The 15,635-nt window shown below is 35.7% G+C and overlaps 1 protein-coding gene across 1 annotated transcript in view; it reads right to left on the minus strand.

Annotated features, from left to right (window-relative positions):
• MYO16 (myosin XVI) overlaps window positions 1–15,635 on the minus strand; it is a 278,529-nt gene that overhangs the window by 3,003 nt on the left and 259,891 nt on the right. Inside the window, exon 33 of the mRNA XM_062575533.1 lies at window positions 12,694–12,785. Within this exon, the coding sequence (XP_062431517.1) occupies window positions 12,694–12,785 (92 nt within the window). The remainder of the gene's footprint in view (window positions 1–12,693; window positions 12,786–15,635) is intronic.

Consider the following 15,635-nt stretch of genomic DNA (forward strand, 5'->3'; position numbering starts at 1 on the left):
GGTGTGTTAGAGTGACAAAAGTTTGACAGCCTGACTCTAACAAAGTATGGAGGCATTTTCAGTTTTGAAAGATGTATGAAGTAGCTGAATTGAGACAGCTCTGCTGCTATTCTAAGAAACATTTTGCCTGGGCAAGGCAATTGACAAATGCATCCTATTTATAGCTTATAGGCACGGAAGAAGCTTTACTGTTCTGACACCGCTTATGCATGCTGTAAATTACTGTTGTGTCAGCAGTTCCACTACATAGCTCATTTTCCAGTGTATAGTGGACAAATCTTGGTCCAGTCTGCAAATAAGTGTACATCTCTTACTGCATTTTTTAAACAAGGATGCAAGAACACCTCATATCTTTATTCATTATGAGATTGATCTGGTAAATAAGCTGTACAAAATTTGTACTTCAACCTGCATGAAGGATATACAATAGAACTGCAGTGGAAATTAAACACAAATACACAGTAACTCACAGAGGTTTATATAAATCAATTAGTTTAATTAGATCTGTTTGAACAACAAGGTGATTTTTTTCCTGTCTTTTCTGTTCCTGATTAGACCTGTGACAAGCTAAAGATTTCTTACACATATTCATTATACAAAAGACTTGCTGAATTATTTTATATGAAGCAGAGTGTAAACTAGCAAGCCATGTTTCTTTATACTATTCTATATCTCGAACCATTGTGAAGGGTGATTGAGGTGTGTAGGAAGTAATTATTTTAAGAGTACCGATATTTTAAAAGAACACTGAACAAACAACTTTAACCATTAAGAGACAGAGATGGTACCAACTGTAGGCCAGGATTTTCCCACTGACAGTCAACGGTAAATTGGACATGGGCAACATAGTATTTGGGCTAGATCCACCAAGACGTATAAAATTCAAATACTTAACATTTAACAGCCCTGCCATCTGGTGGAAACACCTACCCTGTGTTTGGTGCCCAGAGTCCCTGCTGAGCAGATAAGGAAAGCAAAACTGTCAAAGAAAATGATGCATAAGAAAAAAGTATGTGGAATTGCCACATCTATTAAATGAAAAAAAAATTAAAAAAAAGTTTGAAACAGCTAAGCAAGGTCTGTTCTTTCTGCTAAGCAGTATGGCAGGAAATACAAAAGAGCTTTCTACTGAGCAGCCCAGGGAAGAGCACCCAGGAATTGCTCCTCCCAAGCAACAGTCCAAAGCATAACACTGCAGAGGCAAGCACTCTCCTTCTCACATTATGGATTTTGGTTGGTGACATAGCACTGATGGCTCAGTTCCAACAGGAAAAGCACAGTGGGGCTTTTCAACATAATCTAGTAGTTAGTGCACATCTGGAAAGCACAAGATGTGGATTTGACTTCTCTCAGGTTAAGGAAGAGACTTGAGTTCCCACAGCCTGAGAGCATGCTACAGACACTGCAGCTACACAGAGATGGCCTCTGAGTCTGAGGAAAAAGGATTTTGGCTCCCCCGTGTTGTGCTAAGGTGAGCTATCCATGTGTACTAAGTGTGTGCTAATAGCCATTCTTTCAGAGTGGGTCCCTTGTGGTTTTAATGTAAAGAGAAGAACACTGAGATGGAGGACTTTTTGGTGTATGTTGGCATCTACGAAAATTTTAGATGGAACAGGATTGTGCCTACTGAGTTACAAGCATTTAAGTATTAGATAGTCATTGGAGCATGAGTTCCTCAACTGCTTTGCTGGATTTAGGCTTCTAAATTCTTTGTAAGCTTCATCTTAGGAGCTAAAGTGGACACACTGGATTTCAATTTTGTCTTAGAATTAAGACAAGTAGCTATAAGTCAATAAATTTTCTGAATTATAACCTAATTTCTTAGGCTAGTGTAAAAATTCAGAGTTTTTAATTATGAGAGGTTGAAAGTTTCACACTTTTAAATAATTTGTGACAAAAAGGTGTGCCAGATAAAAAGATTAACAGGTCCATTTAACATCAACTTTAATTTGAGTTATTTACAGACTTAATTGCAAAATCTCAGGAAATTCATTCTTCATTAAAAGATCAAATAGTATAACTTTAAGGATGATAGTTTGTAACAATCAGAAGTGACAAAGTGCTTATATCCTCTGTCTGTGTGAAATCCAACACAAACTTAGCCATCAAACTATGGCAAGTGGATTCATTAAAATCTCTCTAACAAACATAGATTTATTGATTTACATTATTAGACTCTTTAAAAGTGTTTATGAGTATTTTATCCCATTTTTCTTTCTTCCTGGCCAATACAGGATTTACTTTTTCAAAACAAACAAAAAAAAGTATTCTGTATTCTAGTAAAGCTTTGGTCATTCATGATTGCATTGATCCTTCCACCACTCTTCACCAGAAAATTAAAAGAAGCATTTAATTACCTTCTGGTTGTTAAAATATATAAATAATTTTGTTTGCACAAAACATAGCTCTGTATGCTTTATTATAGTTTTATTTTTAGTTTCTTCCATAAGTTTTGGTAAAGTTCATTAATAAAGACATAAAACTACTATAGAAGATATCCTTTTAACAATATTACAATTTAAGGATACATATAGCATATAAATGTGTACTCTAGAGATACTTACATGAGGTAACTGGTCCATATTTTACTTTCAGAGAATTAATGCCATTATGTTCTTTAATAGATTCGTCGATTTTGATGCCTTTAAGGTAAACATCGGTAGATTCTCTCAATTAATTATTACAGCAGTAATACCCTTTCATCAGTGTTTTATGTTATTAGTAAAGCTGAAGTCCCATCATGGAAAAACCATGGGGAGATTACGTATAAAAAGGCAGTAATTTCCCTCTCTAAAATCTGATTGGGATTTAAAGTGACTTATGCCATAGTGTAAAATATTGATGACAAATTACCTTAATTAACTTACAAATTGCCTTGACAAAATCCATGTTTTTATCTCTTTCAATTTGCGAATTTTAAATTCCCTAAAAAATTGTAAGCAAAACAAATTTCAGCATGCAACCAATATATGGCTCTAGTCATCTTTCTTAGAGCCCTCAAAAGTAGTTCATGGACCCCAGTGGGTCAGCTGCTTCTCATCAGTTTTAAAGACAGGAGCGATCAGGACATTCTCACCTCTCATTTCACAATTAAGGATATAGAATTTCATTCAGTAACTCTGGAAATAACTCTTATTGTACATGATTATTAGGGAGACCAACACATTTTGATTCAGTCTGTGACAGGCATTCATTTCTCTCACACAAAGAAATGTTTCTAACTCATTTTAATGGCTTCACTTTTCTGTTTTCCTTTTGCATCTCACAAGCTGCCACACTGAATACTTCCAAAAATGTAAGACATAACTTTCTTCCTAACTACAAGACACACACAGTGCAACCTCAAAAATCTTGGCCCCCACTGACCTTTTAGGTACCAAAATAGATATGCTTTTATGTGTGTTATAAAAAGTATAGATTGGAAAAGAATTGCTTTGTTACCAACCCTTGAATCAAGAAAAGAAAAATCAGTCTACATGTTAGTTAGCAATGCCATATTCATTTAAAGACACAAGGAGAAAGCACACACAAAAACAAGGGTGTGCTAAGAAGCCTAGATAAGCATTCAACATAAATCAAATCAATATGTAAATTTATGTTTGATTGGGAAACCTGCATTGGTCACATAAGATCCCAGCAGGGAGCACAGAGTTGCTATGATAAATGAGTTTACATGCTTCTAAATACCAATTAAAAATCTTCAAATACAAAGGTACCACTGGGATCCAAGCTGATTCATCCAATTGTCTTGGGAATGCTGAGACATGCATTTTTTTGCAAATGCAGACCCACTGGACAGAATAACACGATATGTGTTCTGCAACGTTAAAGTGATTTTAGTTAATCATTCTCTTAAACTGCTGATGATTTCCCTTTGTATTTGAGTAATCTTACCATCTTCAAAAACAAAACTCTTCAAATGGTTGTCAAATGGGTTTACTGGAAAGGACAAAATACCAAAAGAGGAAGGTATTCAATCGGGTACAAATTTGAAATTGCTCTGGAGAAGGTATGCCAGTTTAAATAGAAATAAACATGAGATTCATAATTGATATGCAATGTCTGCTTTGCTCTGAACCAGAAAAACTTTGTCTCTTTCAGTTTAAATTTCTTGTTATACCGAAAGAATAAACTGTTTTTCGAAGAATTTCAAATAAAATGACATAATAAGGAAATGACATATAGCCGACATTTAAAAATGAAGAACAATCTTAAAAGTAACACCCTTTGTATTTAAAAAAAAAAAAAAAACAGAAAGGGACTATATTTCTGAACAAAAATTGATCACTACAAGAGTCAGGAAGAAATGTTTTCCCCTATGACAGTCATTTCTTATCTATCTGGGTTTGTTTGGAGAGAGATTTCATTTTCCTTCCAAACATCAGTCACATGGTAATGCTGGAGGCAGGATAGTCTAGTGGCAGAGGTCACTCAGACATAGGCATCCTCTCAATTGCATAGTTCAGTCCTCTGCTATCACATAGCATTTGGAAATGTATCAAGCTTTATCTTAAAAAATAAATTCCATTGTTTACCTTTGTCACACTTTCTGAAAGCTTTTTTCCAGAAAAGTACATGGAAGAAAAGTCCACCGAGCTTTACTAGCTACGAAATGACCTCTAGCACCAGAAGGCCCTCCATCACGGACCGCTGGAAGCTGGGAAAATGTACTAACAAAACAGACACCCTGTACAAATCTTTTTTTCCCCAGACCGCATCTTCTTGCCTCTGAAAGAAAGAGAATCCTGGGCTACACAGACCTTTGGTGTGACCCAGACTGAAGATTTTATATTCCTAATCTGACCAGAACTCCATTTCTGGCACAAATTCTCTGCTTTTCTCACACTTTTTTTCTTTTCTTTTCTTTTCTTTTCTTTTCTTTTCTTTTCTTTTCTTTTCTTTTCTTTTCTTTTCTTTTCTTTTCTTTTCTTTTCTTTTCTTTTCTTTTCTTTTCTTTTTTCTTTTCTTTTCTTTTTTCTTTTCTTTTCTTTTTTCTTTCTTCCCCCCCAGGACAGCTTTTAGTTGCAAAAAGGGGGGGTCTGGTTTTCAGATCTTTTGTACCTCTGCCTTAGTGATGTAGTAATACAATTGGGACCAAAATATTCTAGATTGATTAGGCTAATCCTCTTCCATGTAGGTTGGAGGTCTTTTAGCAATAAAACAGTAAATAACTTCACAAAATAGAGTAAATATACAAAACCTGAGTATAGCTGTAATGTATAAACCAGCATAAAGTATTAGAATAAAGTAAGAAATATTCAATAATATATGACTGTGTACATTTCAGGCACTCTGATTATCTGAGCTGGAAATTCAGTTGGACAAGCGTACACACTCAAAGCAGGAGTGTGTTTATTTATTTATTTGGACATTGTGGGTTTTATTATTTATTTGTTTTGGTTGAGTTTACCTCAGCTCAGTTTTTTTGATATTAACTAGAAATGATACCTTCCCAAAGTGACTAAAACGTCAGGTAATATAAAAAAATATTGTTTTTTCCTCTAAACTAATATTTCTCTCTCCCAAATAGACTCTCTACAAAATGCTTTTTAAAACCTTCAGGAGCATCCTCATAATTCACCACCTGACTCTTGAGAAAAACATTGTGTTCAGGATAGCAACTGTGTCTTTCTCCAGATGAGCTGTGAAAACAAATCATCTATTGTAGACATCTTCAGAACAGCTGACCTAACAATAGTGATACCACTTCATACATACACTTAAAAAAAAAAAAAAAAAAAATCTGAGAAACTGAAATTTTGTTTCTGTTTATTGGATCACTGCTACTTTGTGGTATTAACAGAGATATTTTTTCCGATCAAACCTCAATTACATCGCCAATCATTTTCCTCAGATGTTATCAAAAATCTCTCTGGTCAGTTTGAGACTAGTTTTACCACATTGCTTTTGCTTTTGCAGCAAGTATGAAAACAGTTACCAAGTCATATTTGCTTACATTGTATATAATCCTTCATTTTATAAAGAGGCTACAATTACAGTCAAATAGCATTAGAGGCAAATACCTCTTAATTTATGGGCTATTAGCAACTTAAATCCGTGACGATCTACATATATACCTGTTTCTAAATTAGGATGAGCCTGCAACTGGCAGTGTGCGAGTGTAAGAATGCATCAAGGACATAAGGACCCATTTATTCTCCCTCCTATCAGGTACCTGTGATGCTAAGTCAGAAGTGAAGTCATTGCCCACTTGCACTGCCAGGGCAAGGAGGCCACCCTCCCACTCCACTCGAGTCTGAGGAGGCCTTCTGAGGTGACCCATTGGCCATTGGGCCAACCCAAGGGGACTAGATACATACCTCAGACAAGCACCTGAGCTTAGGGAGGCTTAGGTGGTTCTGTTCCCTTCTTCTCAACACAGCCTCACAGTCACCCCTCTAGTATGGGAAAATGCAATGAGAATGAAGAAGCGGAAAGACAGTGAAGTGGCCTCAAATGTGCAAGAAGCTGGTTACAGCATCTACAGGTTCAAAGGGGCGAATCTGAGCTTTTTTCTCTTTTGGAGGTCACTGCAGTCATAACTAGGACTTACAAAGCCCTCAATACAGCAATTACAAGATTTGCGTACCAACTGATGAATTTATACTGTGCATTACCTCATACTATTTAACATATCAGGAACACGTTTTTGACTGCAAGTGACTAAGAAATAAAGCTGCACTGGGTTGGAAGCTCTGATTTTTGTCTGTATGTGACATTACAAAGAGAATTCTTTGATGTTACTGTCAAAACAATAAACAAAACATGATTTAGAGGAATATATTGATTCAGACTGATGATAAATATATAGCATTCTATGTCCTCTTTTGGACGTTACGTGTTAAAAAGATGTCAGTGCTTTGCTGTTACACTAGACTTATTTGATTGCCATATTTTTCTTCAAAGATGATCAAAGATTGCTTCCAGCTAATAGCCAAACATGACAGATATTAATAATGAATGTTAGAGCCCTGTGTTTAGGACTGTGACAATGGGCTAGGTGTAACAACGCATTGCATTCTTCAGTATTCATTTTTTTTTAACTTCCGAACACTCAACAAAAGAAGTGATTGGCAACAAATATTAAATCAAGTAGGAACAAAGAAAGCCCTTGAAACTATAATGAATATGCAGCTTTTTCTGAGAGAAGAGACCGCTGAAAGCAATGAGATTTCAGAAAATAAGAGCTATGGCTTAAGCTATAATGAAACAATAAATACATTCTTCATGAATACGAAAAGACATTTCCAATTTTTCATTGTCAGATGTTGGCTCTTGTATTACTGCAAGCTGCCAACCAGCACTATGAGGTTTAAACAAAATAGAAGAGATAAGACTGCAGATTTTTTAATATAACCATATGTGAAAAAATAACTGGCATTTTTTATATTACCTCTTTGAGCCCAAGCAACAGATAAAACAGATATTTCAGAAGTGGGTAACCAAAATGTTATGCCAGTGTGTGTTGTAAGCCTGATATTATTTTACTTGCTGAGATGGAAACACGCTTGTTTATTTGTTTCCTGTTCTGGGGGTTTTTCCATAGGATGCTGAATGCATGTGACTTCATCTGATTTCAAATGAATCAGCATTCAATCATTACAAAAATAAATTTCACAAAGATGTTTAGAAGCTGTTAATGGGAAATTTTCTACCTCTATTTCTCTGATGGTGGAATTTTCTGAAGACTAGGGTTGTAAACTAACTATGGTAAGCCACACTACAAATGTAGGTATATTAAGGATATTACAAAATTATTTTTGTTTTAAAGAAAAGAAAATATCACATTGATATGTGTCTGAAGATGAATGTTATATATGTAACATCACATTAACTTTCTTTTTACTCCTTAGTGTCTCACTCCTTTTTCCCCACTGACCTGTGCTCTTTCCCTGGTTCTTACTCTTCCATTTTATCTTCCTTTTAGTTGTTTCTCCCTCTGCTCTGCTTTTTATTCTCTTCAGCTATTTCCCCTTCCATCTTTCTAAATATCCTATTCCTTCTTCCATTATTTATTTTCTATTTTCTGTCTCTCTTGGTCACTTTGTTCTTGCTTCAACTTTTGTCTTTGATTCATCCTTTATCTGGTGCCTGTTTTATTCCCCACCATCCCAACACAGACACTTACTATCACTCACTCTTTAATCTGCCTTCACTTCCCACTTCTTTATCTCCAGGTTTTCCATCCCATCCCTTTACAGACAGACCATGTTGTTTCTTACTGCCCACGTAAGAAACAAGGAGCCTTTCAGCTGGCCTGCTTTTCCGCATTCCACTGTGTCTTTCTCTCACCACATCTCACTTCATAGTGAATGCTAATAACAACTTTACAATATTTTAACCTAAAAGACCCACAAACCCCAAATACAGTCCTGACTCTGTGAAAAATAAGAAGATGGCGATGCTTAGCTTTTTATGCTTGGTGCCAAGGATACAGCCCTGCTAGTAGTAGTCCACACTACTTTACTTTGTCTTTCTGCTGTTCCTGACATGCCAAAGTGCTTGTATATTTCCCGAATCTTCATGTTTATATCTTTTACACATATGTGCTCATAGAAGCTACCTAGAAAGAAGGAAGCAATAAATATAGACCAAAAAGGGTCCATCCGACTGGTTAAGGATCTGAGAAATGACTGGTATAAAATAAATGGATCACAAAGGCAACATAAACATTATAGAACTTGTGTAATTTGTAGGAGGTTTGGGGTTTTAGGCACTCTACTAAGTAATCTTAAGATTTTTGTAGTCTCCAGTATGTTCTAGGATCACTTCTTGGAGTGTAACTAAACAGAAATGGCTCTTCTATCATAATGTAATTTTCTGTTTAAGCCCGATCATGGCACGTACAAGCAGAAGAAACATCTCTTCCACTTTGGTGGTTTCTTTGCCTCTGGAAGAAATTATGAGATTCAAGACAATGGATCTAGGCATCCTTGATAGTCCCAAACCATTTCAACAAATCACTGAAGGAGTTGGCAAGGATCAGCTAAACTAATTTTGAATCATGTTTAGAAAAGGAACTATCACAGTTTTCTGCTATTTAGGGAGTAAGTGGGCAAGCACAGCTACCAAGAGGCTGCAGTTGATGTATTTGGGCTCAGCCATTCTCCTGTAAGGGTACATTAGGATATTGTTTCTTGAAAGACTATTTTATTGTAAATTTCTAGTTTACATTTTGAAATTTTTCTTGACTAGAATATTTCATTTTACAACGAAAGCATAAAATACATGGGATGTGGCACAGTGAGTTGAGATAAAGAACACACGTGGTTCTTCGTTAACAGATCATTTCCTAAGGATGTGGTTTCTTTAACAAACTAAAATTCATGGAACTTCTGGATAGCTGGTTCTGAGATCTATGACTCTCAAACCCAGGATTCAGGCTTCATCTCAATCAAAGACAAAGAAGATGCTGTGGCAGCATTATATCTGATATGAAGTTCTATATGTTTTTATGTGGTGCTTACTTGTATTCCATAGATATAATCATTTGGAAATCTATAACCATACAGCTCTAGAACAATACAAAGGAAAAGGTATTAGTTAAAAAAAAAGTTTTTTTTTTTTCTTTTAAAACACAAGACCTTTCATTTCTTTTGATGGAATTTCTTTCATTTTGATGGGACAAAAATTGGACTTGATTTTTAATTCCCTTCCCCTGATCTCTGGCTGAACAAAGTAGACTTTTTCCCATAACTTTCAAATGAGAAGTATTCTGTCAATATTTTAAAGATTTTTTTTCAATTTTGTCCTTTTTCATTCTACTAAAAATAGGGCTTTTTAAACAATAATTGCCTGCAAAAAGTAGTGTTCATGGCCAACAATGAACATCTTTGTTGTCAAATACCTTTAAGGATGTCTAGTTAAGTTGCTGGGTTCACATCTGTAAGATATTTTATACTAGTAATTGCTTCCAAAAGTATTTGTTAAGAGTTGATCCTTACCAAACATGTCTACAGAAACTAGGCTGAAGGATTTGTTCTCTACACTGTGTTTGTAGGCAGTGTGCAGGAAGCATCAGGCAGTGATGCAGGTAATTATCAACTGATGTGACAACTTGATGGTACAATGAGCCACAATACCTTAACTTTAGTTGGATGTATGTGAGCCCTGAGATCCTGTGACAAAAATGAAATTAATTCCTGTCACTTTAGTAAAGAACCAGCAGGGAGATATTAAAACACACACACATGCACACATACACACACTCTAGAAGTCCCTGAAGGCTAATGAACCAGTTTCCTTTAGCTGAAATGACAGAGTGTCTGCCAAGAAATCCAAGGACTCTGTCTATGTTTTTCTCTCTAAAGCAATTAGTCAATCAGTACCTTCACAGATCTGTGAAACAATCTGTCCTATTTTATATGTCTCTACAAGAATTACTTTAAAGTGATAAGGTTACTGCAGTGAAGCCTGGTAAAGAGTCCTACAATAGGGCTGTATGCTGTTAGAGTCACCAGCAGCATGCTAAGAAATGTCAACTGTAATTAAAACCAACCATTTCCAAATGCATGCCATGGTTTGGAAAGGGTGAGAAATGCTTCCTGCTCTGTGGATTTTCACACCTATGAGAACAGATTTTTTATTTTTATCTTTTTTAATGGAAGGAAGCTTGCAGCATTATTTTGGAGTATGTGTATCCATTATAGCAAATTGTATAAAAAAAATCACTAAACTGCAATCACTGCAGCTTCCTTCTCTCAACGTGTCACAGCTCTTGTTAAGGCTGCATTTAAAGATTGCCCCTACATGTACTTCTGCATACATGGTATGGAATTTATTTTAAAGATTTGTGAAAAACTTCAACAAAACATACAGTCAGTGAAAAGTGACATTTCAAAACACTGAACTGAACCTGTGCTGAGTGTTTGGCAAGTAGTCTTGGAAGAAACAAAAATAGATGTTTGTAAATGGTGAAAAACTTCTAAAATAAAGTATTTAAATGTTTCAGACTAACTTCACATAAGCATGTAGTGTCCGTTTGCAAAGATAAGAAGAGGATGATGGCTCTGCTATACTCAGTTCACTTGACTCTCCATGTACCGCACTGATGTAATAATTTAAACATGATCCTCCTAGCTCCAGGGCAAGCATTATAGCAATAGAAGTATAAGATACTCTGGGATGAAACTGTCTCACTATGCAAGGTTTATCATTGCAGCACTGTCTGGAACTTGGATTTTTCATTCCCTAGAGAGTGCTTTTCAGTTACTCTCATTCTTAATAAATATTTGGTTGATCATTTAAAAAACAAGCAAACAAACAAAAAACCAGAAACCACCAACCCCCATAGTCCTTATAATCTCATGTCTTCATTCAGTACCTTGACTTGAAGATAGTAGACCTGAAATCATTTTTTTCACAGTATGATAAAAGCACTTTTTGAAGGTCTGAGAAGCGTGGTGATGGCAAAGATCTGTTGTTCTTTGCAAAACACACATGTGCCAAGGCCCTCTTGCAGGCCTTGCTTATATATCTGAAGAGAGTAGTGTACTGCTGAGTGCTGTCCTGGCACAGTTTTTCAACTCAGAATGGGCCCTGTAGCTTTCCCTGTCCTTCAGACAGTGGGGCATAAAATCAACATGAAGACTTTTGTATTTACTCAGAGTCAGTTAAAACTAACTGTTTTTCAAAGTTAAGACCATTATGCTGAGGGTTGAATCCTGTTCCCATTGGAATCAATGGTCAAACATTCAACAGGTATTTATTAGGGCCAGGATCTTACTCTACTGGTTTAGAAATGCCAGCCCTCCCCCTTCCAGGCAATGAGCAGTTTCTAAATATGATAAAGCACTTTCCTTACCTTCTGCTAAAACATTTTGGAACCTGTAGCATTGGTTAATGATGGCTTTCTATTGAAGAAAATTCTTGTCAGCTCCAACATATTTTCCCTTTGGACAATATTTGGCACTTACTGTAAAATTCTTACAATCTCAAATGAAAAATGAACCAGGAGTTCTCTTAGAAAAGAGAACTGAAGATATAAATATTACAAGAGAATACGCTAATTCCATTTAAATGAAATCAAACAAAATTGTTTGACTGCTTTGATGCCTGAATTGACAACTTAGAATGTTAAGTGTTTCACTTTATATACAAAATGCTAAACAAAGGAATGAAGAAAATAAATTACAACAAATTTTGTTGCTTTTTGTTCACTTAATGCACTTCAAACTTAATTTTGTGTTATTATTATGAAGTGGCACTAATTAAACAGAAATTTTAAAATACCAAAGTGCAAACTTCACACTACGTTAGTATCTACTGATATTTTCAGTGTCTTCACTGCTTTTATATATACAGGAAATATAATTTTATGCATTTGTTTCTATAGAGTTGATTATTATGCCACTTTTTCTGGTATGATGCAATATTCTGAGTCTTTTTTCTCTTAGGGTGAAGAGACATATTTCCTGCCTGAATATAGCATCCTCACAACCTGCAACTGTAATTGCCATAAACTTTGAACTCTTCTATGAGAAACCTTCATGACAATTATCTTCCCTAGTGACAAAAGATAAGAGTAAATTAATTATTGTCTTTGGTTCAATACAACCGAATACTGTTAGAGAAGCCTGTATATTTGAAACCCAACACGCAAATGTGACTCAGGAAAGCTTTCAACACACAGGTACTGTGAACTTTTTAAATCCATTTTAGTGGATTCTATTAGCCCAACAATGAAACTTTTACCTGACTAGTGTGGCTCTCCCTATGTCTTTGAATTGATGAGCTTGCTGTAGTGCTGGTCGATATTCTTGAATATTCATTTTCCTCTGGTAAACCTAAAACAGAAAAATACTAATTTATAATCTGACATTTAGGCATGTTATCCCAGCTGTTTCTGACATGAGATTCAAAATACCTTGATGTAGTTTACTAAATAAGAGTACAAAACATCGTAAATTTCCCTGGATATTTACTATCCCCATGCCTACTGAAACTGTAAAGATTATTTTTATTGTTTATTGAGCATAATAAGTATCATAGGTATCCATGCTGGTTTACAGAAGGAGATATTGAACTGAAAGAGCCTACAAATAAGGTTACCTATTCACTGGCCAGAGATTCCTCCTGCAATGCGGAAATCTCTGGCACCTCTCCCCTGGCTCCTTTTCATCACAGAAGTAATGCAAAGGAATGGAAAATCGGCCTGTGGTCTGCTCTGAAATTAATGTCTCAAGGTCACTCAGGAAGTCAATAGTAGGTCCAGGATTTACAACTCAATCTCCTCACTACAGTGCTTATTGCACTTCTTGTACACTCTCTGTGTGGGAATTAGCTGCCCAAAGTTCAGTCGTGCGAAAACCAGTCATCCGGTATAAAAGAGCCAGGGAGCCTCCCTCTGTGGTCAGGAGAAACAAACATCTCTGTAAAGTGGTCCTAGAGTGAGGCTCACTGCTGGTGTTCCCCCATCATTTCTGCTGGACCAGGACCATTCCCGTAACGCTATAAAAGATCTGCAATTAGGAGAAGCAAAGGCAGTGGCAGAAACACAGTGAAGTCATGATATGCTGTCAGTAAGCTGCTTGCAAGCTCGAATCATAGATGTCATGGTAGGACTGGTAACTAGCAATTTTGATATGGCTTAATATAGCTCATATTCCAAATTCTCATACTACTATTGTATCCATAAATAGCACCTGATTACTCCTTCTTTAGTCAACTGAAAAGAGATAGGCACCACTACAAGATGACGTGTCCTGTCAAAAGATATGTAAGATGTAAGTTTGACTTGTTCTCTGTAGATAAGCATCTTACTCTAACAACTAGAAAGAGATAATATCTATTCTGAACCATTAGATTAGATTAGACATTTACTTTTTATTTGGCTAAAGCTAGATTAGATGAATCTGGAGCCAAATATGTATCTGTTAGACAGATAAGGAAAAATGAGAGCTATTCTCAGTCTTTGCATCTTATACACTGCATACGCACAAGCAATTCTAAGTCCAAATGAGTGAATAATAAACTGTATTTGACACTATGTTCTGTACTGAGAGGTTCAGTCATGCAACTGGCATAGAAACATACCGTATAAAATGTGTTTTTCTTCCGAATTTCTTTCTTTCAGAACTAAAAATGATTATTTTTTTCTTTTAATAGTGAGCAAAAACTCTGATGTCGTTATTGATACATGAATTATTTCATAAAATATCAGTTGTATGAATAATCATATAAGGTTCTTTGATTTTGTGAGAGAAACAGAACAAGAATTTTAAAGAGAAGGAAGGCAAATCTTTTTGGCCTCTCTCTTTTAGTCTCGCTCCTCCTTATACGGGGATATCACAGCTTTCTAGCTAGGGATGGCTCTTTTGTTGTTTTTGTATTCTGTAGAAAGCTTGTGTAAACTATCTTTTTTCTACAGCTACAAGTTCATTTGGACTTCATTTGGATACACATAGGCAGTGAAGAAGGTGGAGCTCCTACTTGTAGCTCAAGAGCTAGGGCCAAACCTAGTGAGAACCTAGCATTTCAGTCACACATCATATGGAGAGGAAATGTGATCCCTTCTCTCAGTGCTTTGAACTATGTGTTGTTTCAAGGTGGAGTTCTTTCTTTTTGAAGCTGGTCTGTGAAGTACTAAGTACATACTGGAACAAAAATATCTTGCTCCGGTATACTAGTTTGCAAAATACGCTATATATGAGCTATTACTACTGCTCTCTTGCCTTTTGTTAAAGTCAGTAATCAGTATCTGTCCTCCAGGTAAAAATCCTCCCTGAACAAAAAGCATATACATTTGGTCAAACAAAATGCTTGAAATAAATGCTTTTTCACTCATCCAGAATTTCCCTTCAAAAATTCAATTTTTGCCAACACACAAAAAATACTTTTTTTCCTGATTCAGTTACAGAACAATAATTTATTCACATGGAGCTACTATGGCTACCTCTCAAACAAAGTAATAAAAAAATCCACATTTTCAATGCAAAAGACCTTTTAAAGTGAATGTTATTCATGTCACTGGAAGAAAAGATATAATGTAAGGTATTTTCATGATACTAGATCACCATAAATGAATGAAATTATTTTCCTAGGCCACGAGCATGCTTTCAAGAAGGAAATCACTTGTGCACTGTATTTATACACTTTAGGATCTATGATACATGGTAGTCTTGATCTAAGCATAATGTTATCAATGATATGCTGTTTATTTCTATGAAAAGCACTTTGATAAGAGGTCTTATCAAATAAGTAAAGTTTCCATGTACAGTAAAAGCACGTCAGCACAGACATGGCAAGCAGAGACATGGTAGAGTTTGGAAAGATAAATGGAGCAGCTGATTACATTCCGAAAGTTTTCCTTTACATACACCTAAGTAAATATTAGGATACCACAGCTGTGTACTGAATAAGACCTTGCTTTATTTGGCACAAGGTTGGAAGCATCAATTTAGCAGGGCCAGGGGCAGAAGTACAAGAACATATGTTAATCACAGGTTCAGGTTGGAGCATAAATTACATCATCTGGACTGGGCTTTCTTACAGGTATTCTAAAGTTACCCAGAGTAAGTATAATTTGGCAAAAGCATTCTGCTTGGTAAGGTTATTATAGAAATTATATGAGGTGAGAAGTGTCTTAGCTGAGAATATAGTTCAATAATCTATGACAGGGAAAGTTAAATTTCTGG

Source organism: Rhea pennata, chromosome 1, assembly GCF_028389875.1.
Source record: "Rhea pennata isolate bPtePen1 chromosome 1, bPtePen1.pri, whole genome shotgun sequence".
In the NCBI taxonomy this organism is placed as follows: Eukaryota; Metazoa; Chordata; class Aves; order Rheiformes; family Rheidae; genus Rhea; species Rhea pennata.